General features: G+C 36.3%; 1 protein-coding gene across 1 annotated transcript in view; it reads left to right on the top strand.

Annotated features, from left to right (window-relative positions):
- Positions 1-23,590, top strand: part of TTC8 (tetratricopeptide repeat domain 8) — a 40,406-nt gene extending 16,816 nt beyond the window's left edge. The window contains exons 7-15 of the mRNA XM_084208058.1: positions 2,061-2,105; positions 8,466-8,551; positions 10,564-10,651; positions 14,178-14,288; positions 16,840-16,979; positions 18,084-18,258; positions 19,535-19,657; positions 21,487-21,570; positions 23,173-23,590. Coding sequence (XP_084064184.1) covers positions 2,061-2,105; positions 8,466-8,551; positions 10,564-10,651; positions 14,178-14,288; positions 16,840-16,979; positions 18,084-18,258; positions 19,535-19,657; positions 21,487-21,570; positions 23,173-23,289 — 969 coding nt within the window. The 3' untranslated portion in view covers positions 23,290-23,590. The remainder of the gene's footprint in view (positions 1-2,060; positions 2,106-8,465; positions 8,552-10,563; positions 10,652-14,177; positions 14,289-16,839; positions 16,980-18,083; positions 18,259-19,534; positions 19,658-21,486; positions 21,571-23,172) is intronic.
- Positions 23,591-23,874: the final 284 nt, after the last annotated feature.

The raw sequence follows: 23,874 nt of genomic DNA, 5'->3' as shown, positions 1-23,874 counted from the left end.
CATTAACATTTCGCACAGAATGTAAGATCTAAGTTTAAATTCGGAGCTACATGGATTTGTAACTTTCTTTTAAAAAAAAGAGCAGTAAGGCTAAGGCCAAAGCAGGAGGTTGGAAGAACAATGCAAACTGCATTTTCCATTAAGAATAACTGATTAAAGTTTCAAAACTTTTGAGCTGTTACTTCTCCCAGTGCATAAAGGTGATAAACCTTGCAGCTATTGAATTCACATAATTAGCCAGTCTATTCATGTTTGTATATGAATACCTCCTCTATACTTCCTCCTTATGTGTTTGAAAAGTAGACTCACTGTGTCTTTTTTAAAGTTAGATTATCTGTCTGAGGTTTTCCAATGTTTTGAAGTACATGGAAATGTGGCTTCTTTTTGACTAACATTAACCATGTTAAAGACTATCCCAGGAAACAGATGTATAAGGTATCACCTGTCACCAGAAAAAGCCTCTGGTCAATCCCAGTTAGCAACTGTTCTCTGGTATGAAACAGAAAGTTTTATGTTTTTTAGCTTGTGGATTTTTAATAGACTTATTAAGATAACTCTAGATATTTTTATCCAAGTGAATGTTCAGCCACTTAAATCCTTTTGAAGGTCAGAGTCTGCGCATAACAGCAATAAATTCCTCATGCCAGCCGTGCAAGAAAACATCTTTCTTGTCACTTTAGATTTACACACTTTTAATGAATGCTTCTCTGTTATTGAACCAGAGGAGAAAACGTTCCACTACTTCTTTATTGTCTGTTCTTTTCTTATCTACCTATTCTAAGCTCCTTATAAATGTGTTGCTATTTATAATCCTTTAATGTCATTTAATCATCTGTTTGGAGTATTTTCTGACCAAAACTAGAAGAAAAGTAGGTTGTGGTTTATTTTCCTCACAAGATATGACAATTCATTAGTAATTCTCTAGTTTCCTGAAGGTAAATATTTGAATAATTTTGTATAAGAAAATCTGGCAGAAGGGTCTTGAAAGCCCTTAGGAAGCTGTGGTCTTGTTCTGTATTTCTTGCCTCATGGGCCATATTTTCTCCTGGTGTTTTAGAATTAATTAAATTAATTTCGAAAAATGTTCTGTTCTTTTGAAGCAATTAAGACCTGGCATTTGGATGCAGAAGGTCAAGGTTCAACTCAAGTGAACCTTGAGTTACTAGCACCCATAATACATTTTTGGCAACAGAGGCTTTCAGTCTCTATTTAGTCATCCAGTATCTTTCAATGTCACTTTATTCACTGAAACTGCCACCCCCATTACCTGATATGTACTCATCTAATATTCTAGTGCAGAACAACTACAATGTACTATGATTTAATTAGCTTTATACAGGAGGAAACAAAGCTGCAGTTATTTTGCTGGGTAATTGTTGTGGTCTTATAAACAATTAACCACAGCACAGTTGATGAATGTGACTTCTTTAAAGTTTGTTATTATGATGGTTTGTTTCAGAAGCATAGTATTATTAGCATTTATTTATCATTTACAAACAATTTTTAAAAATAGTTTTTTTCCTTTGTAGATCCCAAAATATTGTGGAGCTTAACAAATTTTTTCTCCAAAGGCAAAGTTTGCTCAGCTTGCATTCTTAATAAACCCGTGTTTAATTTAAGTAGGTTTACCACTACATAAGCACCTGAGCGTCCATTCAAAAAAAAGCAAAAAGCTTTTTTTAGATCACTGGTTAATTTTACAGTTAAGAAGTCATTAAAATTGTACCAGATTCTCAAATATATATTCACTTTCAAGTTACAGCTGCCTTTTTTATTTTAAAGTGAAGTTAAGTACCAAAGGTAAGAAGCAATTCCACTAATCTTTTGGAACAAATTAGGAATTAAGATGCTTTCCTGTGATGACAATATAGCACATCTATAGTTTTTGTCTATTCGAGTCTTAAATAAATGTAAATGTCAGCATTTGTTATGTATGAATGTGATTGTTTTCCCAAAGAATTAATTTCTGCTCAGCATAATCAAGATTCTGTATTCCTCTGAAGGAATATTATCAATTTTTCTCTTCAAATATGACAATGTTTTAAATATTCTTCTGGCAGGCATTGTTTGAATATATCTTTCACCATGAAAATGACATAAAAAATGTAAGTAACTCATATGTTCCTTTTCAGATTTTATTATGTATTATTCAGTTATTTCTGTCAGAATTCTGCTAAACTAAGGGTTCAGGTAGAACATCACAAGTACAGAAGTAAAGCATTAATAATTGTTTAAGAGGGAGAAATCCTTTCTTATGGGGGTGATAGTCAGGAATGATAATTAGCAAATACCAAGATATGGATTGGTATCTTTTTTGAGAAGTGAAACATTCTAATTCTTAAAACTGGGTCCCTCAGCGATCAATATGACAAGGTCTCTGAATCTGATGAATTCGTGTTAATGGAATTTATTGGAGCCTGAGTGGTAGCTGAGCTGCCTAGAAAGTTTAGAGTCCTGAGGCTTGAGTATAAGTTACAAAAAGACTGTCCATTAACAGAGGAAGGTGAAAATACCTGACAAAACAGGTATTGTTGAACATGACTTGACATCATCCTGAGATGACTGCTTATGCATTTGGGTGAATAAAAAGAAAATGTATTTGGTGAAACTACATAAAAATAAAATATCAATAGGATTTTGGATATTTTTTCTAGAAATGTAAATCTATAATGATGAGGTGTTTTGTGATATCAAGAGAAAGATTACATTGTCAATACGATTGTCTGTAACATTTTTTCTTCAAATATCTTCCTAATTATGGTTTCCCTCTTAACCTATCCAGAGTTTTTCTTCTGTGGTTCTTATGTTCCTGCACTGAATAGGAAAGATCAAGTTTGGGTCCATATTGTTTAAGCTTTCAGAAAGAGATAATGTTGCAGAGGTTTTTTGGCAGTTTACCCAGGGAAAGGATCTCTTTATGGAATTAATAAAGTGTCCATATATTTCGTTGCTATCTTAGATATGTGCACCCAGTTGAAATGGAATCAAAATGCTCAAGTTTTTTTGAAAGAAGTTTATGTCAATAATGCATAGTTGACTAAATAGCTATTGAACTTTCTGCAACACTGCTAGCTGGTGTGCAGTTAGATCCGGAGTTAAACTCTCCAGTTAATAACACACACCAAAAATATTTTGCTGTTGTTGATGTAGCTCCTTATAATTTCCAAATGTACTGCTATATGAAGCTTTTTAATCTAGTATCAAATGATTAAAGTTGTACCCCGTCAATTTATTGCATAGCATTCTTTCAAGAGGATTGAATTGTAATGCACTATTAATCCAAAATATCATTGAAACAGTAAGTGCAAGTGTCAGAAATGTCAGGGAGAAATGGAAATTAACACTTACATAATCCCGTACTGAATATGAAGGAGGTACCTGGGTTTTAGCCCACTAGTAACAAAGAATTTTTGTTTGTGGCTGAAAATCCAGTTCACTAAAAATAAAAGGGACACTTGATATGATGCTACATGTGTCTGCACTTTAAGGACATGCAGCATCTGTGGGCTACACATAGATTCATATAATGCAAGTAATTTTTTCAAGAACTGCAGAAAAATTTGGAAGATGTTTCTGCACTGTACTGCATGTATTTTGAAATCCTTGCTGAGAATCCCAAATCACTGTCTTGCAGGAAGAGTTCTGTCTATATTTTTTTACCCAGCTGAGCCATTTGAATGAATACTTGCAAGCAAAGAGGTGTCAGCTTAATGGCCACCATTACTGTGTAATGAAAGAGAGATCAGTGTTTGGTTAATGATTGCATCTTATTGGAAGAAACTATTGAGCTATTGTTGGGAATTGAATTCACACATCACAGAATGAGGTGTCTTTATAATGTAATGTATATCTCTGAAGAGATATTTTTTAGCTGTTCAATTTTCTTTCTTTCATTTCCTTTCACTGACTCTTTTCTTATGGGCTTTCTACACCATTTGCAATATAACTCTATTCTCCAAACTGTTCTCCCTTCCTTTTGAAACTCATCTGCATTAATTTTTCTTTAAAAAAAAAAAGAAACACTTTAATGTCTGCTAAAATGTGGCTGCATCACTGTTTATTCACTTCTCCTAGCGATGGCATTTCACAAATTCAGGATCTTACATCTCCCTGAAAATTATTTGGTCACTCAGGGTTCATCAGAGAAACAGCACATATGTTAACTTTTTAAAGTTTATCTGGCTCTTGCTAGATCACTTGTTAGAACATTCACTGACATCTCTCACATCTTTGTATTTCCTGCTGCTGTGTAGTAATGGACATTCTTAAAACGCAACACTTTTCTCCCTGAGATAAGATGAAAGCACTCGAAAGGCTTGGAAGCCTGAGAAATTGACTTAAGTTTGAAAAGTCTTTTCTTTGGGCTTTCTGCATGGATACTACTTCCTGCAGTTTTGAAAATAAAACACAAAGCAGTAGTGACAATATGCTTTCCTTATCACTGTGCTGAACTGGAACAGTCTGTACTGTTCTCATTTGCATTATTTGAGAAACAAAGACAGTTTTATTATTTATCTTCTGTTTCATATTCAACCAGTATATAGAAAGAAAAAAAAAGACTCAGCAATTTCTGTTGAGAAATGCCAATAATCAGTGTACATTCAACTGGATAAACAGTGCGAGGAAATTGGTTCAAATTAAAACTAAATATATCTGTAATCTATCAATTATCAGAAACATGGGGATGCAAGAAGAACAGAGAAGCAGTGAGCTTTTCAGCACTTGAAAATATATTCAAAAGTCTTTTGTCTTATGTAATGAAAAATTAAACACTTGTCTGAAGAAAATACTATTTCTGTATCCATTATTGTTCTTGACTTGTTTCCTTTTGAACACATGTACTTAATAACTGACTTTCTGTACTCCTTCAGCTATTTCTAAAAGCCATTTTATGGGCTAAATGCTGTAAGAGCTGGGCAGTTTCAAAGACTTGTCCAGAAATAGTTCAGCTGCTACTTTTTTCAGTAGACCATGACATTGTATTTTGTCATTTTTCACAGGTGGATAATGATGACAAAACACTTTGTCCTGAGGAAGCACAAAGATTGTACACTATATACTTGTGGCCAGAAGTCACAACTTCTCATTTTTCCTTAGTTCTTCTCAATACTTTGTATTTATACTCTCTGATAGAAATTTATTTTAAATGGAATTATGTTAGATCTACAAAATACAGAAATCCAGACTACACTCAACAAAATAAATTGTGCTACATTGACTATGGCTAATGTCATTTCCTCAGCTATTTTATGGACTATCTGGTGTTGATTTGTCTACAAATAGGACTTTAGTCAATAATTGTTGCTGGGAAAATTACTGCCATTCAACAGCACATGAAAGAAGCAGCAGATGCTCACTATTGTTTCCATCTATCTAATTTCTAGGTGCATACAATACTCAGTATGAAATTACTGTTTCAAACAACTGTACATTTACCAATTTAATTTTGCAATATAATAGTAAATTGCCACAAGCCTACAGGCTGTTTTATACTACATTACAGCTGGTAGATAATTTGGAAGTCTTAGTTATAATACAGTTTAGCTAAGGAAAGTAATGGTAAAAAAAAGAAACTCAGAATCATGCTAAATACAACTAAAGAATCTACACGAATTTTCATTCTTTAAAAAAAACCTTTTTTAAAAAGAAACAAAAAATCCACCAAGTATCAGGGGTTTTTAACATTTTTATTTTCACAAACACAAGAACTGGGAGTAAAATAAATTTTTTCTGAAAAGCTTCTCAGGGTTAAGACTGTTGTTGAAATGGGCTCTGTATTCTTGAGTATGCTAAGTGCTCTAGACAGTCACAACTTCAGCTCATCAGTATGTCCAGATGATGAATTATATCCTAAAGTTTATTAAAACTTTCAGGACAAGCAGTGTAGGTTTTGAACTGAAATACATATTGCAATCAAAAATCCTTAAAAGGACATATTAATATTTGCCAATTCCAAATCCATCCTTTTTTTCCCTTTCAGTTATTAATAATACTACACCAATGTCCAGCAAAATACAGGAGTGCAGGACAGGCATATCACTACTGCTCTTACAGACTGATTTTAAATTAACAGGTTGTGCAGACTGAACATTGATCTGTAGTCAAACTGTACAATTAAAAACTCAGTTTGCAGCAAAATGAAATTTAAACATGCTAGCAGTTCATATTGACATGGTAAGTTGAAAGGTTTTGCTTTTAAAAGACTATTTTAGTCTATTTACTGATATTTCCAGGGCCACATTGTCATAAGATTTTTTTTGTAACACCAGCAAAAGTTTTTAACTATTCGTATGCACGAAGCCTTCTCAGGGAAGCACTTCTAAGAAGTATTTGTAACTTTGGTAGGATTTTTTGATTGAAGTTATTGTAATCGCTTGTCAAGTATCAGAAACAGAATCTTCCTATTCCTTTCCTTTTTCATTAATTGGAAAATATAAAAACAGGATTAAATTTCATAAGCTAACTTCAAAATGAAGTCATGCTATGTTTCTTGATGCTAGTAGAAGACTCCAGGATCTGCACCGACAAATAACCTGGTGATGTTACTGTCTACTAAGCCGAAAGCAGTCTTAGTTCCCATTTTCCAATCACAGCCAAAATTGTTAGCCTTGCATAAAATAGTTATCAGGAGCAATTAGAGTACCAGAAAGAAACCTGAATGTGTATCTGCAGAAGGGATCATTTTCTGAAACTCAGTCCTCCTTCTTGAGCCTTTGCCATCAGAGAACTCTGAAGGAAGCTCTTTGGAGCATGGTATTGGCAGTACGATCCTTACTCTTCTAAGTGGCTGCTCCTGCTGCATTAGAAGCAAGTGTGGTATTTGACAGTTGCCCACATTGTTTATACATCTGTAAATGCAACAGAAGTAACCAATGTTTTAACATCAATTACTTTTGCAGATTTTCCAGTACTGGGACAAAACAGCTTATGTACCTTCCCATGAAATGACTAATCTGTCTGGAACGGTACCCAGACCATTTCTGTCTTGAAGCAAGCTTATTCCCCATTATAGTTGTGGCATCCAAAGGCCCTCCTGGGCAATTTGCAAAGACATTGAGAAACAAAAGGCAACCAAGATAAGAGCTGCCATCTAAGGCCTTCAAGGATTCCACCTAACTTGAAGAAACAATGAATTCAGAGTTGTAGGCTTACCTGAGTTTTCTCTCTCCTGTCACGGAGGCAGGGAATGATGACAGTGGTCTCTTTATCTTAGAGACAGCACTGATGCAACTACTTATCTTGAATTGCTACAGAAAACAAATTATTCTTTCATTCTCACAAAGCCAAAGGAGAGCAACTTGTCTAAATTGTCATATCTCCACTGACTTTTCTTCATTATGTCAGATCTAAACCCATTGACTGCTTGCAGACTCATTTTGCTAGCAGAAAGAACAGGAACCCAGCGTAGGCGTAGATGTCACTAAATTGGGCTCTTAAAGCATTTCAATATTCAGATTCATTTTTCCTGGAATTACTAGTTTCTCTGCTACTGAGTGACTGGTGCACAGAACTTTTACATATTGTTCCTAATAGATAACTTGTTCCTGATTTCTGTGGTCTGCAAAATGTTTACCAAAAAAAGCAGGCAAGAAAGGTTGATTCTTTGTTATAAAAGCACTGTGCTAAAACTTTTTACCCTTCTGATGATATCCTGAAAATATAACAAACATAACATGGCTTTGATATGTTCTGGGATAAAATGAAATTTAAAAGAAAAAAGAAACACAAGTGTTTCTATGGTTGGTTGTAGTACACAAAAGCCATATATTTGTTGTACCAGAGGTGTTGAAATCGTAACTAAAACATGAAAGGCCATAGATTCTGGCTGTGGTGGCTGATCAGAGAACATTGATTAGCTTACCTGCTTTTCCAGTATACCAGACAAAAGAGATTTTAGACCTCCACCATCTTCAACAGATATCTATTTCTTAGGCTATTTCTCTGTTTTTCCTGTAATAAAATAATTGTTTACATTACAGACTTTTTAAAGGAAGAAATATTTCTTATTGTACATGTCTGAGAGTTTCCAGAAGTGATGGCAATCTGATATTAGCAATGAGATGAAAATTTCTGCAGTATTTCAAACTCACTTATTTCTTCTTTTATTTCTTTGCTTTATCTTTACTTGGTTTTAACAACTTTTATTGAAAAAGGATGGGAAGCTTGGAAAAAGTGTTTGTGCCTAAACAAATAGTGTATTCTGAAGTGGCACTGGAGGAGTCTGATCAAATTAATTTTCTGTTTTATCTTTGATTTAGAAGAAACCGTTTGGATTGCTTATTTTTATAGGGACAAATAATGTTTTCAGCTATTTTATGCACTGAACTGTAAAAGTAATAAACAAAAAGCAGTGCCTCCACCTCAAGTTAACTGGACTTTTGCTGAACATTTTCTCTTTACAAACATCTTTACTGTGTTTTCTTTGTGTAAACATTAATTTTAAGATGATGTGTTTATTTTGGAAGGCTCTAGATTTGGCAGCCCTTGCCACTGAGTACGCACAGTTCAAGGACTGGTGGTGGAAGGTCCAAATTGGAAAGTGCTACTATAGGTAAGCCATTGTTCATTTCCTCTGTGGTGAGTGATTGTGAGTGCAGGACCTGTACTGCTGAGTGAGTTGGGCAATGCTGAACACTGAGAAATAGCTCAGAAAGCGTGTTGTTGGAGAGTGCTGTGCTTACAGTTAAATCTCCTTTAATGTACAAGGAGACCCCTGCTTGAGATAAAGGCATCCATAGTGAGTAACTGAATTAGTTGCAATTTTGCCTTTGGTAATGGATTTTAAAGTAATTGTTTGAAAAGTCAGTCAACAAATGCCAAGAACTTTTACTGTTAAAACAGACCACATAAAATAAATATTACAGTATTAGTTTGAGAAATTATCTGTCAATGAGGGCTTCAGATTGATGAAATAATACAGAATAAAATATTCATGTTCGACACTTTCTGCCAGAATTACATTGCCCAAGAAGTACCAGTAAAAATATGCTGAGGCCTGAGGCTGGCACCCTATACACAAGCATCAAATCAGAGCAGGATAATGAGAAATATTAGCAATTCTTAAAACAACTACTCGCCCTTTCCTTCTTCCTGGGCTCAACTCCACTCTCTGTTTTCTCTACTTCCTCCCTTCCCAGCAACACAGGGGGACAGGGAATGAAGGTTGCAGTCAGTTTGTCTCTGCTGCTCCTTCCTCCTTGGGGGAAGGACTCCTCACACTCTTCCCTTCTCCAGCATGAGTCCTCCCCAGGGTCACAAGTCCTGCTAGACCTTCTTCAGTGTGAGCTTATCTCTCCACGGGGCCACAGGTCTTGCCAGGAGTATGTTCCAGCATGGGTATCCTGTGGGATCACAGCCCCCTTTGGGCATCCACCTGCTCCAGCATGGGTTCCTTCACAGGCTGCAGGTGGATCTCTGTGTCCTCTTAGCCCTCCATGAGCTGCAGGGCAGGGGCACAGCTGCCTCACCATGGCCTTCACCAAGGGCTGCAGTGCTCCTTCTGCACTGACCTTGGTGTATGTAGTGCTCTTCCCACACAAATTCTGACTCCTTTCTCTGCCTGCCATTGTACTATTTTTTCCTCCTTCTTAAATGTATTCTCCCTGCATGTTACATTATCCTATGCTGATTATGGAAGCAACACCACTATCATGGGTGGGCTCAGCCTTGGCCAGCCATGATTCCCTCTTGGAGCTGTCTGGTATTGGCTCTGTTGCACATCAGAGACATGTCAGCTTCTCAGAAGCCATTCCTGAATCCCCCAGCTACCAAAACCTTCTCATGCAAACCCAATACATGAGCTTAGAGGTCGTTCATTACTTTTGGGATTTTTATGAATCATGTTATAGAGACTAATGCATCCAGGCAGGTACATGGATCCCAAACTACCTTATCTCCCCATTGGCTGTGCTTCTTTGTTTTAGCTGGCCTATTCTGTTTGTGTTTTGTATTTCTTCATCAAGTGTGTGCTCTTCGGCTGAAGGAAACAAAAAGCAATTTATATGTGATAAAGTGTGCCGTTTTCTGTTGTTAAGATTGCACAGTCCTCTTAATTTGTAGTTATGTAGCTTTTATAGATTAGTGCAAAACATTTGACTGTAATTTTGCAAAATAAATGCCTTAGAGATGAAATAGACTCCTGTGATGTTCATTCACAGTGGAAATTATCTGTGTGATCTTTGCCATGGGTGAGGAAATTCTGGTCTGAAACAGTTTGGGTAGAGTTGAGACAATAAGTGCTCATTTTCTACTGTCTGTTTTGAGAGCAGGAGGAATTCCTGTGAATACAAGTACGTCATTATTCACTGTTCAGCCATTCCAGAAGGCTGCATGTATAAGAGGGGGCCAAATTTCATGGATTTGTCTTTTTAATAGTTTTGTTATTTTTAAATAACGACGTGTTTTTTGTTAACGAGTGCACAAATATGTGGTCATAAAGTGTGCTTTCAGGCAGTTTATGTTTGGTTTAGTTTGAACTGCTTCATTGCTTAATAAGCTTATAAAAAATTCTAAAAAAAACCCCAGTAAACAAGTACCTTCTATATGTATCTGTTGTCTTTTTAGGTTGGGATTATATCGTGAAGCTGAAAAGCAATTTAAGTCAGCCCTTAAACAGCAGGACATGGTTGATACATTCTTGTACTTGGCAAAAGTAAGTCATAGATACATCATTGTGTTTTAAAGTGTGTGGTCTTCATGCCTGAGGCAATACATGCTAACAGTTGCAGTGGAAGTCAATAGTTTACAAAATTATTTTAGAGTTCCCAGATTTCACAAACAAGATTTTAAAAAATGTTCTATGTTACTGGATTCTTTGTTCTAAATTCCAATGAGGATTATGTAGCTAAAAAAATTATTGGAGTTCCAGTATGAAGAACAATGTGGCGATATATGGTTTCCTAGGAAACAAATGCAATAAATCTGTAAATAAAGAGCAAAGCTCAAAATCCTAGTTTCACAAGCAAAATCAAAACAAAGTGAGCTTAAAGGAAGCAATCAGAGACCTTGAAACAGGGAATGTTCTGTCAAAATAAAGGCATTAAAAGCTTTGAAAGAACAAGTGGCACAGCTGAGTCTCAGAACTACTTGTTTATCAGGGTACACATTTGATTAGAAATGTTTTCTAAGACAAGAAAAGGTGGCCTGTGAGAAACTAAAATGGCATTTTTCTCCATCGTGTCCTAGAAGGAGTTGAAACCAGTTGCTCTTTATCAGTTCCCCTTAAGCTGGGTGTTGCAGGCCTGTCCAAAAGTCATCACTGCTAGTGGATAATTCAGATCTCCATATGTGCTTTACATTTCCTGATCAATTTATGTTTTGTATTTAAATGATCATCATTGCTATCTAGAGACATTTCTTCAGCACTGTGTTTGAAGGTCATTGAAGCTTATTAATTTTCCTGTCTCTATCACAAGTCATTCTACAAAATACATAGGATCACAAAATAGTTTGGGTTGGAAGGGATGCCAAAGATCATCCAGTTCCAATACCCCCCTCCGTCCCCCATGGACAGGGGTGCCTTCCACTAGACCAGGTTGCTCAGAGCCCCATCCAACCTGGCCTTGAACACTGTCATGGATGGGGCATCCATAGCTTCTCTGGGCAACCTGTTCCAAAGCCTCACTGTCCTTATAGTGAAGAATGTCTTCTTAGTATGTGATATAAACATACAAACTTTCAGGTCAAAGCCATTCCCCTTGTCCTGTCACTACATGTCCCTGTAAAAAGTCCCTCTTCAGCTTTCTTGTAGGGTCCTGTCAAGTACTTGGAAGGCTGCAATTAGATGACCCCACATCCTTGTGTTCTCCAGGCTGACTGAACTCTCTCAGCCTTTTCTCCCAGGAGAGGTGTTCCATCCCTCTAATCATCTTGCTGGCCCTTCTCTGGACTTGCTCCATGAACTACACGGAATTATTCAATTGGCAGAGTAATTGGATTAACAAACAGTGATTCATTACAGGGGATTTGCATCCCCCTACATCAGTACTAGCTCAGGCAGGAGCTGCATTTGAACTTCCACCTCCCACGCTATAGACCAGCTTGCTCAAGTATAAAACATTGCACAGCATAATTTAGTGACTGTCAGTGACAGGCAATAGAGTAAGGCACAGAGATATGACTCAAATTAACAGAACGGAAAAAATCAGGCTTGAGTTAAGCAGCCATTAAAAAAATAATAAGATTGCACAAAGTTCTGTGGAAATGTACTGATACTATGATACTAGTTAATTTTGTTTATATTCATTATTGCAACAGCTATCTGGGTTTTTAATTTTTTTTGAAAGTGATCTCTGCTTTGAAATGTAGTTTACAAAAATATAAAAGACAAAAATAAGAAAAAAAAAAGTAAGAATCTTTAAAGCAGTCAGGACCTGCTGTGAAGTTACAAAGTATTTCATGACCTAGAAGAGCTAGAAATGGGATATTTTTACAAGAGATAAGCAAGAGTCCAAAAAGAGAATGGAGCTATTCTGCTTTTAGCATATAGACCATAATTAGCTGTAGTACTTCTGAAGAGCAGGTCTCCCCAGAGCAACTGTGAATAGATGGTTTTAAATTTCTTTTGCCACTTATCTAGAGAGCAGCTCTACTATCTACAGAGATGTTGGATAGTGTGATATCACACTGGATATGGGAATTACACAGTAGAGTACCGTGGCTGTGTGGTTTTAGCATCTGAAGTGAGTGCATCTTTGGAGTCAGCCTCTAGATAAAGCAATAGAGGGGATTTAAGTCATTAGTGCTCAGAAAACATACTTCATAATGATAAAAATATAAAAAAGGGGCAGATCTAGCGGAGTTTCACTGTCCATTTTTAAAATTTGATACATCATTTGTGGTTAATGATGTAATTAGTGCAGTTCTAATCTACTAAGTACCATGCCCTCCAAAACCCTTGCTCTTTTATAGGTTTTCAGAAGAAGACACTAATTTTCTAGCTTAATACAGGAAATGTGAGTGACGTTAGCAGAACAAGTGTAAAAAATGCCTGTATTTAACATTTTGCCAATGACCAACTTGGAATGGCAGTCCCATTCTTGGAAGACAGTCACAGTTGTCAGCTCTTTGATAATTAAGAATGTCATTGAGGAAAGAGTTCTTTGCAAATGTCTACAGCAGTATATATCTATGAGATTGCAAAAAAACAATTGTACAGTTGTAATTGTTGGCAGTCAGAAGTCCATGAAGTTTAAGGGCAAAAGTACAAACTGGAGGTTTCTCAGGTGTTCAGGTAACACTGATATTTGTTTTATGTTTCATCACAAAAAGGTTGTATCAGGATAGCAGTCACAGATTCTTTCTCTTCTTTAGTAGTATCAAATATTAGTGCTGATTAATATACTGTTTCTCCAACAAAATCCTTTTCCACTCAGTGGGAGATAGATAAATCATTCTAGCCATCTAGAATGCTAGATGGATTTCCATCTAGCAATTTCCCAAAGCATGTGTGCAGGGTTTTTCCCTTTGCTGTAGCTGTGTTTACCATACCCCACAGCAGGCAGGCTTTACAGTTGTACTCTCAGACAGCTACTGAGGTGGTCCCTGTCAACGCTGGACATGTCCAGTTGCAACTGAATGTCCAGTTCTCACAAAATTATCCACATTGCACATTTTCACAATCAACACAGAAGCCAAACTCACGGAGGCCATACTGCCCTCTTTCCATAGGATTTTATTGTTTGTGACAGGGAGGTTGGTTGAGCAGTAAGGAAACTTGAAAGTGTCACTGCTCTGTGCAGTGCAGTCTTATTCGACTAAGTAAAACATTTTGATATTCCAGCATTATCAACCTGAAGATCCTGTTCTTTCAAGCCTAAACACAAGTTTTTGAAAATACATTAAACAGGGTGATTTTTTTTTTAATTCAACATGATGCCTTCACCTCAGTGTCAAACTATATTATACATGATAATAAATAACAAGATATTTTTAATTAGTAGTATTCAAATTAACCATGTATAGGTAAATTTAATTATTGTAAGTAGCATATTTTATCTTCATTACACAGATTTATGCAGTATTCACTCCATTATTTTCCCTGTATTATTCATCATCTCAACTAATGGTTTCCTGTGTAAATGGAGGTGTCATCCCCTTTATTTATCTCCCTTGTTAAACAGCAGAACATGTATAAAAGTCCGACATTTGACATCTATATACACTTTTTATTTGCTTAGGTGTATTTGCGCTTGGATCAGCCTGTAACAGCTTTGAACCTTTTCAAGCAAGGGTTAGAGCGATTTCCTGGAGAAGTGACTCTTATTTGTGGAATTGCCAGAATCTATGAGGTATGCAATCCTTATAGGAGCCAAATGCAGCTTCTTGAGCAAGAAAAGAGGCAATAATTGAATATAACTAAGGTCATCAAAAACCAACTGTGCTGATTTTCAGCGTCACTAATTCAAAACAGGTAACTTTGCACAAAGGTAACAAGGTAATGTCAGGGGAGCCCTGCAGGCTTTTTTGTTTCAGCAATTAATCATGCCAGTGAGATCCCATTTGCCCTTGGCATGCAGAAGCAAGTCCATATTAAGCCAAGTTGTCCAGATATTGTCCTTGCTAGTTTATATGTATTTCATCATACTAAAACTGCTCAAGTGACCAACCAGCAAAATTAAACAGCAAAATAATTTATTTGTCTGTGTTTTTATTAGCACTATGTGTTGTCATTCGTCTCTTAATGCTCTGGGAGCAGTTAGCATGTGAATGTTTCTTAGTTAGGAAGTAAATGTTGTATTAAATAGGATAAAAGTAGTTTCACCTTAGCATGGTAACCATGTATTTTGTATTTTGAAATTGTGTCTTTTCATGTCAAACGGTGGATTTCTTATTGTTTTTGCACTGAAAGTTGGTAAATTGCTATTCCAGAACAAATGTTAAAAACAAAGCAATGGGTTTTTTTTTTTTTGTGTCTGTATTCATGCTTGGCATTCTATCCTGTTCTCATCATTCTCATCTAACCCCTAAGCCTTAATCCATTTTCATATTAAATCCTTTTTGTCCTTCAGCAAGAAAAAAACAGCTGCATAATTTTTGGAGGCTTTTCTTTCTGAATTGTTGAATAGTTTTTAATATAGATGTTATTTTGCAGAACTATACATAACATTGCATAACCCTTTAAGGAATTATTAAAGAGCAGAATATATTGGACAGGATCTAGTTTTGCACTGACGCTTGGGTGAAGGATTATAGCTTCATTAGCAAAGATTTGCACTACAGCATAGGGCTGCTTTCGTTATATAGACTCACTGGTGGAATATATGTCTCAGACATCTTAATCAGAGCTTTTCTTCTCAGTCACTAACTTTTGACAGTACAAAGAGTTGTAGAGTGTTTTTAGTTTAAAAAAAGATGTAATTTTTAAAGGAACTGCTTTATTACCATTTCCCTGAATCACAATATTTTTTTTCTTTTTGTAGCTAAATACACTGTTGAGGTTATATAAAGGCTTATTCTTTAGTTGTGTTGGGAGCACATTGTATCTACAGCACACAGGTAGAAATGATTCCTGTATAAACATTTGAGTTTCCTTTTTTTTTTTTTTTTTTTTTTTTAGGGGATAGGTTCTCAGGGCCTTCCACCCCTGAGAAACAGTGCACTGTCATTTATAGCAGTGAGTTTACCCTAAATCATCTTCCAAGTAGCACACATCCAAGCATATATTTATATACAATACAGTTCTCTTAACTGTCATACTCTAGGTAGTACAAGTTTTGGTAAATTCACAATTCCTGTTTTCAAAGGCACATAACAGATCTTCATATGTAATTATATTCTCATTTGTGTTCAGAGCAATTAATTACTTGATTTAAAAAACAGTGAAAATAGTTGAGAACTTGTCTGGGGAAGTCAGTCCGTTCTGTGTTACCATGCTGGAAACTGACTGCACAGTTCTGGGTGTCATTGTGCAAGAAGGGGCAAATGTCTATTGCACGTGGTGCTGCTTCAGCACGGGTCCCCCAGGTCACAAGGGTCACAAGTCCTGTCAGTGAACCTGATCCAGTGTGGGCTCCTCTCCTCATGGGGCCACAGGTCCTGCCAGGAGCCTGCTCCAGCACGGATTTGCCACAGGGTCACAGCCCACAGCAAGGTCACCTGCTCCAGCATGGAACTTCTCCACAAGCTGCAGGTGGATCTCTGCTCCCCTGCTGACCTCAGGATTCAGGGGCACAGCTGCCTCACCATGGTCTTCACCATGGGCTGCAGGGGAATCTCAGCTCTGGTGCCTGGAGCAGCTCCTGCTCCTCCTTCTGCACTGACCTTGATGTCTGCAGAGTTTTCCTCTCACATATTCTCACTCCTCTCTTCCTGGCCACAATTACATCTGTGCAAAAACTTGCTTTTCCTTTTTAGATATGTTATATGTTATCACAGAGTTTTAACTACCTTCTCTGATAAGCTCAGCCTTGAGGACAATGGTGGGTTCATTCCAGAACCAGCTGACATTGGCTCTCTTGATGTGGAGGAAGTTCTGGAAGATTCTCACAGAATCTGTAGTCCCTCTTCAACTTCCAGGCTGTCTCTTTTTCTAAAAAAATAAAAACCAAATAAATTTCTTTTTGTAGCTGTGGCATAGAGTTAATTTCAGGTAAAGATATTACTAATAAATCAATATGCATTCCTCTCATGGATATGTGTGTTGCTTGTGACAATGCCAGACAGTGGTGTTGAATGGTACCATCAGAGAACTTTAAGAGTATATATATATAAAATTAATCTCAGTTGGGTACTCTACAGGGCATAGATAAAGCACTCAGTAGATTAACATTTTAATGAGTTCCACATTAAAAATAGGTGATAAACAGTAGAAGTAATTGGAATTTTTGTCCAATTGTATAGGAAATGAACAATATCTCCTCGGCTGCAGAGTACTATAAAGATGTGTTAAAACAAGACAATACTCACGTGGAAGCCATTGCATGCATTGGCAGTAACCATTTTTATTCAGACCAACCCGAGATAGCTCTGCGCTTTTACAGGTATCTGTACTTATGGAGAGGGAGGGAGGGAGGGGGAGCAAAATATGTGAGAAGATAATATAAAGGGTTGATCTTTGTAAAAAAGTTAATTAGCAGGTTGGCATAGGAGTATGAATGAGCAGGAAAAAAATTAATAAGCAGATTGGCATAGGAGTATGAATGAGCATTCGGACAAATATTACCATAAAATCAGTCTACCAACTTTTGTATCTTTTTATACAGTGATAAGTACATCACTACACACTTGTAATCATTAGATGAGGAGTACGTAGAAGTATCAACATGGATTATCATTCAACCAATAAACAAGGAAAGTTCTTTCACAGCATGAGGCAGTTTGAGAACAGTGGATCTTACCCTCAACTTTAATTGCATACAGAAGGCACAAGGACTTCCTCTGTAGCCCTTACTCCACCTGAAATGACCAGGTGTTGTGACCACAAAATCCCTGACTTGGAATGCAGGCTGGGCTACTGCGTGTTTTACTGAAAGCAGTGAAAAGATAGTGTTAACACTGCTGCTTGATTTTTATTTCAATACAGTCAGAGTGCAAAGGAGCCTGACGCTCCCTCCCTAGAGCAGATTAAGTCAGCAAGAGCACTATGATCACATTTCTGTTGGATTTGAGCTCTTTTGTGCTTTAAGTTCAGACACTCCCAGTCATGCTGCAGACAGCAGCCCTTTTTTTCCCTGGCCCTCTTTTTCCCTGTTTTTTCCTATAAATATGAATAAATAGAAGTTTTATAATACATCTCCATTTTAAAAGACCCATTAAACAATATCAATGTGAATCAAAATCTGAGTTATGCTTGATGTGTAAGATTAATATACATTCACATCTAAATATACTATTACTAATTAGAGCAGTACTGAAGGATGGGAAGCAAGCAAAAATGTGAAGTCTTTAGGATTTTATAAAGTAACTGCAACAAACTACAGCTTGATTGATGTCAAGGGATTGGAAAGAGGAAACACAAAGTCTGGTACATCTCTGTCTTACAGTAAAGCCAGACCATGTAACCCAGTCAAGAAGACAGAAGTTGCTCATTTACACAGACTTTTGCACAGTTGTTATTCTAATTCTAATGTTTTCTTTCAATCTAGACGGCTCCTGCAGATGGGTGTTTATAACTGCCAGCTCTTTAACAATCTGGGCCTCTGTTGCTTCTATGCCCAGCAATATGATATGACACTATCTTCATTTGAAAGGGCACTGTTTTTGGCTGAAAATGAGGAGGAGACAGCAGATGTGTGGTACAACTTGGGACATGTGGCTGTGGTATGAAAAGCATTAAGCATCTTTCTGAATAAGTAAAATTTATTAAAAATGTAAAAAATACCTAGGAAAGAGTAATTTCCCTTCTTGGAAATACAAAACCTGATATTGTACAGGATAAAGTCCAGTACAGATGGAATGTTTATTTGCACTTCAGTGGGAAAGAAGCAGCAAAAGAAAAAACTCTGTACTTTACAGAATGTGTCTTTCTCCTGCTAAAAGATGCTCACTCCCCACTGTCTTTAACCTTCCCATCTTTCTAAAAAGATTGCAACATATACCAGCCCTTGAAGGCCTTGGCTGCAAAACAAGCTAATCTGACAAAAAAAAAAAAAAAAAAGAATTCAAGATATTTTTCTAGGAACTGTTATTTATTTGTTTTACATGGAGAATTAGACTGATTCTCTTGTCATAAAAATACACATTCAGCACCAAGTAGCCAATACTAAAGCACTAAGCAGGTCATAGTTGAGAAGGTATTTTCCTCTGTCTTAAAGGCAGCTATAGAAATATTGTGTAGTTGTGTGATAAACTTTGTTAAATTTCTACACAAATTTTCTTACAGTCTTGCCTATTTTTGCAGATGTTCTGCAAGAAGTTGTGTTGGATTTCTCTTTAGCTACATGCCCAGAATAAATTTGCTGGATAAAGTTTTTGACATGAGTTTTCTAACATGAGTTGTCTTCAAGTGCTGATAATGATTTGAGTCAGACACACAACTGTGTCTTGTACTGCAGCTAGGATAAACACAGTAATTTATACTGCCTTAAAGATTGAAATTGGAACTGATGTATTTTTCAGCATTTGTCACTTTTGATGTTTCACCTGATGCTGTGTCAGTGTCAGTCTTAACACTACAGTAGTATTAGTCAGCTGCTCCATCTGAGGAGTGAATCTTCCTTAACTTAAATATGTGTAGAGACAGAGAAGCAAGATGACTTCCTCTCTGGAGACATCTCAGCGTTTCTTACCCTGCTATAGACAGTGGCAGATAGCATAATCTTTAGATGCCACTTTAATAATCCAAAAGTTAAATTCGATGAAGTGAATATCACTTGAAGCATGGAAGTTTCTGCTGGAGAGAAATTATTCTGTCTAGAGAAAGAATAAGGAAAAAATGAGAGGATCTGGGAAGAAAGCACATGTTTCTGATCAGCATGTTTTTATTGTAATTTGTGTTCCATTGTAGCATTTATGGGTGAAAAGATACTCCAAAAACCAAAACAGATGCCTGTAGTTTCCAATCTTTTCATAAATGAAAACACAGTCTTTCTTTTAGGGCATAGGAGACCTGAATCTGGCTTACCAGTGTTTCAAGCTGACGTTAGTAAACAATAATGACTACGCAGAAGCTTACAACAACCTGGCTGTGCTGGAAATGAGAAAAGGTCACACTGAACAGGTCAGTGCTGAATCCCAGCCTAAGGAGAATGCTTCATTTAGGCATTTTGTATTTAACCTACATGTCATTTCTCTGAGGTGGAGGCATCATATAAATGTCTAACTTACTGTTACAGGTAGAGAACATGGATGACTATTATACACGTGTCAGTGTAAGCTCTGCATTGTCATGCCATCTCCCATTAAACTGCTTATTCTTTGGCATATCCAAATGAGTCATCAAAGACAAGCAAGGTTTCCAATAACTTTGCAGTTGTTTGTTTTTGTTTTTTTTTAATTTGATACCCAAAGCAAAAGCAAACCCCATGACTTTGAAGTCTTCACTTAAAAGACAACTTTGACTGTATATTCAGTTTATAAATGTAGATAACATACTTTTGTTGGATGGCAGAAAAGAGCAATCAGATTGTCTCTTGAAAGTTGGTGCTTTTTAGCAAGGAGATCACATTAGAATTTTGACAGAAATCAACAGGTTCTTAATAAACACCTTTGCATCAATAAGCTTGGTGGTTCATTTTACCTAATGTGAGATATGTTGAGTGTATTGTGCTTAGATATATAATTGACATGCAGGGTGGAATAAATGTGACCATTTTTATACACATGCAGAGAAAATGAATATGTGTTTTTTTGGACAGTTTTGGACAGAGCTACTGTGGGCTTGTTTTAGACCTCATGAGAACAAGCTAATTTGATGGATTCATGTATACATCATAGAACTAAAATAAATTATAAATACCTTTTTTAAGAGCAGATTTTCTTAGGCAGAAGTTAACTTTATTCAGATAACCTAGCAATTACCATGGAAACACTGAAGTGAACCTGGAACTGGATGTTTCCAGTGACAGATAAACTTTGGGTTTCGTTTCAGTTTCATAATCAATAAATTTTTAGACATTTGATTCCGTAGCGGAGCATACCCTCAATTGTGGAAGTTCTGGTTGCTCATAACTAGCACTGCAGAGGCTTTCCATTAGAATAGCTTCCTGTCTACTTTAGTTTTTAGCTTAAAATTTTCAGTTTTCTTCTTGTATCACATGTATAAGTGAAAATTGGGATAATTTTGGCAAGAAAAATATGCACAGAAGAATTAAAAGGGGATGATATTTTGCTTATCTTGGATTTTTTTTTCATAATGTTCTCTCATAAGTACTGTGGCATGTACTCAGATTTTTCAGATGTAGGAAGTTTTAATAAGTTCCTAGCTCAGGCTTGCCACAGTTTATAGTTACTTTTGTTTTTAAACATTTTGGAATTTTCCCCATTAAGTTCTGCATTTTTTTTTTGTAAAATCTTTCACAAGTGGACCTTAATTCTGCATTGGATTTACAGCATGAAGCTATAGACTCTGATAATTAGTTTGTTTTACCTTTTTATGCCTCTATTTTGCTAGTGAGGGAAAAAACCCTAATTTTATTTAAATGTTTGAGTGTGAAAGCTGTCATTTATATGATAAAATTTATGGTTTTAGGGATCCTTAAGATAGAGCTGTCAGAGACAACAAATAAATACAGTGGGGTGTTCTTTAAATACTTTGAGTTTTATTTAATTTATGTGATGTATTGTCCTCAGGGTTTGAAATTGAATTGCTTAATTTAGTATGTCCCAATAATTTTTTTTCCTGACTCAACCAAAAGTCTTTATTCATTTCAATGTTATTTCATTCTGTTATGCCTACACTATTGATGTAACCTCTTTGAAAATGGCTTTCTTAGTAATGACTTAGTAAACATAGGATGATTTCTTTTAAGGATTATGAATATTGCATTAGATTCTTGTTACTCTCCCTCCCAGATGTCACTATATTATTTTTTTCATTTCTCTGTATAGGCAAGAGCTTTGCTGCAGACTGCTTCATCTTTAGCACCTCACATGTATGAGCCCCATTTCAATGTTGCTCTACTCTCAGAGAAGGTAATGCATTATCCTGTTCTTGTAATCTAAAAGTTGAGCCTTGGTGAGGCAGCTTTTTTTTTGTTGTTGTTATTACTAAGAATTCCAGATAGATAAGACAAAAGCATACAGAGTGCATAAACTCAAAGAAAATGCTAAATTACATTTTGATTTTAATACCTAGAAGTCTGTCAAAGTAGCCATTCCAATGTTTGCATTTGAGAAAAAATGAGGCCAGGTGGCTATGAAGTAACTTTATAATTATCCAAATGCCTGGAACATGAACAGTCCTATGTACAGTCTTTATAGTCATAAGCTTTTTCAGAATGTAAATTGTAATAATATCATATGATTTACTAGTATTTATAGAAAGAATATCCTTTACTGATAGTATCTTACTGATCTCAAAAGGAAAATCTGTTATTCAGATTTACAACATCTGATTTTTTTTGTGTTAATAATCTATTTCATCCAGAGTGTCAAGCATTCCTGTTAATAAGAGAAACTTGTACAATTTTTTTTCTTGTTTCTTCACAAGAAAATATTGCTTCTTTGCTATACCTTCATGATTCTGTTATGATTCTGTGTTGTGTGGGCAGCTCCACTCCTACCGATGCTGAAGTACACACATTAAGAGAATAACCCATTAATTTGTAAGTGTATCCTCTCCATTGTGAAACACAAGAGGGTGTTGAATAATTGCATTTTTTCTTACTGTTTGGGCAGTAAGTCCTAGTCTGCAAATGTCTTGTTACATAGATTTTGCACAAAGGACTCTCACAGGTTATGGGAGAAGACAGCCAGCTACGTCAGCCAGGTGTTGGTGCAGTGTGGTAATGCAATCCTTAAATTCAGTGTGAGGCCATGGTTTACAAAACATGACTTCTCTGGCCAGGACTTTGGCTTTTTGTCCTTCAGAGAATTCTTGGCACGCTGAAGCTCTGTGTTGAGTGATGCACAAGCAAAAAAGGCCTCCTGGCTGTCCATAGCTCCTCCTTTCCCATTCAGGAGTAATCACTTTTACTAGATGTGTTCCCAAATGTTTGGATTCTTTTTTGCTGAACCCACTTTCTGAGATGCTTTCCTTTTAATTCTTCCAAAAAATTATGCCTATTTAGGAAAAAAATGAAATTCTCAAGTAGGGAACAATTTCTTCTAAAAGCAACAGAGGAGTACCTTTAGTTCTCCAACGTTGTTGTGAATCTCTGTGAGGAAGCAGGAAATCACAGTTGTTTTTTTTACAGAGGCCTGATGGGTTGTGAATTGCTTGTTTATACAATAGCATTTCTATGGAATTTAAAAGCAAAACTTCTAATTTTCATTCCTTCATACTTCAAGCACTGGGCATGGTGTGTACCTTGTCCGTTCTCCAAGAAGTTGGGTGAAATGGAATATGTTAAGTTGATGTCTTGAAGCATCCATTAAAATGACATTTCTGTCTTTCTCATCCCTTGATGTAAGTGTGACATAATCCTGCCTCCAAATGTCCTTACTCTGACTGTTCGCTCTTCAGACCAGCTGTGCTTAAAATTTGCGAGCACCAGAAATGTACTGCACAGAATGCAAGGAGTACAAACACTGCAGTGCTCGGATTTTCTAAATCAGTTTGTGTGTTTTTTACAGTTTGGAGATCTTCAGAGAAGTTACACAGCGGCTCAGAAGTCTGAAGAAGCATTCCCAGGCCATGTTGATACGCAGCAGCTCATCAAACAGTTAAAGGAGCACTTTGCTATGCTCTGATGAGCAAATTTTTTATTATGTAAGAAGCTAGCCAGAGCAAATGTCCCATACACATTCTGAGAGCACCAGCTCAAGTAGATGAACTATACTTTATGCATTCCTGTGGCAAAGTTTGTGTTACTTTGAGTAGCAAGAAAAGATTGAGTTTCAATTTCTTATCATCTTAAAAAATAACACATTCAAATGCAGCTAGAAAACTTTGCAGCTATGTACACAAGTGATTACAGGAAAGGGGTTTCTTTCTGACTTTTATGCCGAAAAAAGCTTAGTTTTAAACATTCCCATGTGACAGTCTGTGAAGAAACAGACTAAAAATACTTCCTAACTGGTTTTCAAGTTGGCTTTTGATAGTATACTTTCTAACTGAATGTTAGGTTTTAAAATTAAAATACTTAAAAAGAATTTTAAATACGTATGTAAAGCAAAAGTTCTTATATTTCTTGTACTGTATGAGTTAAATAAATTCAGTTTGTATGGTTTGACTCATTTGTGTATGTAAGTTAAATTACATTCTTATTGCCGTGAAAATCTGGGTTGATAGTCTTAACATTTTGAGAGACTCCACAGAATTGGTACAAAATCACA

The sequence above is a fragment of the Fringilla coelebs genome (assembly GCF_963513975.1).
Source record: "Fringilla coelebs genome assembly, chromosome: 6".
Lineage (NCBI taxonomy): Eukaryota > Metazoa > Chordata > Aves > Passeriformes > Fringillidae > Fringilla > Fringilla coelebs.
This window is presented reverse-complemented; position numbering and strand designations above follow the sequence as displayed.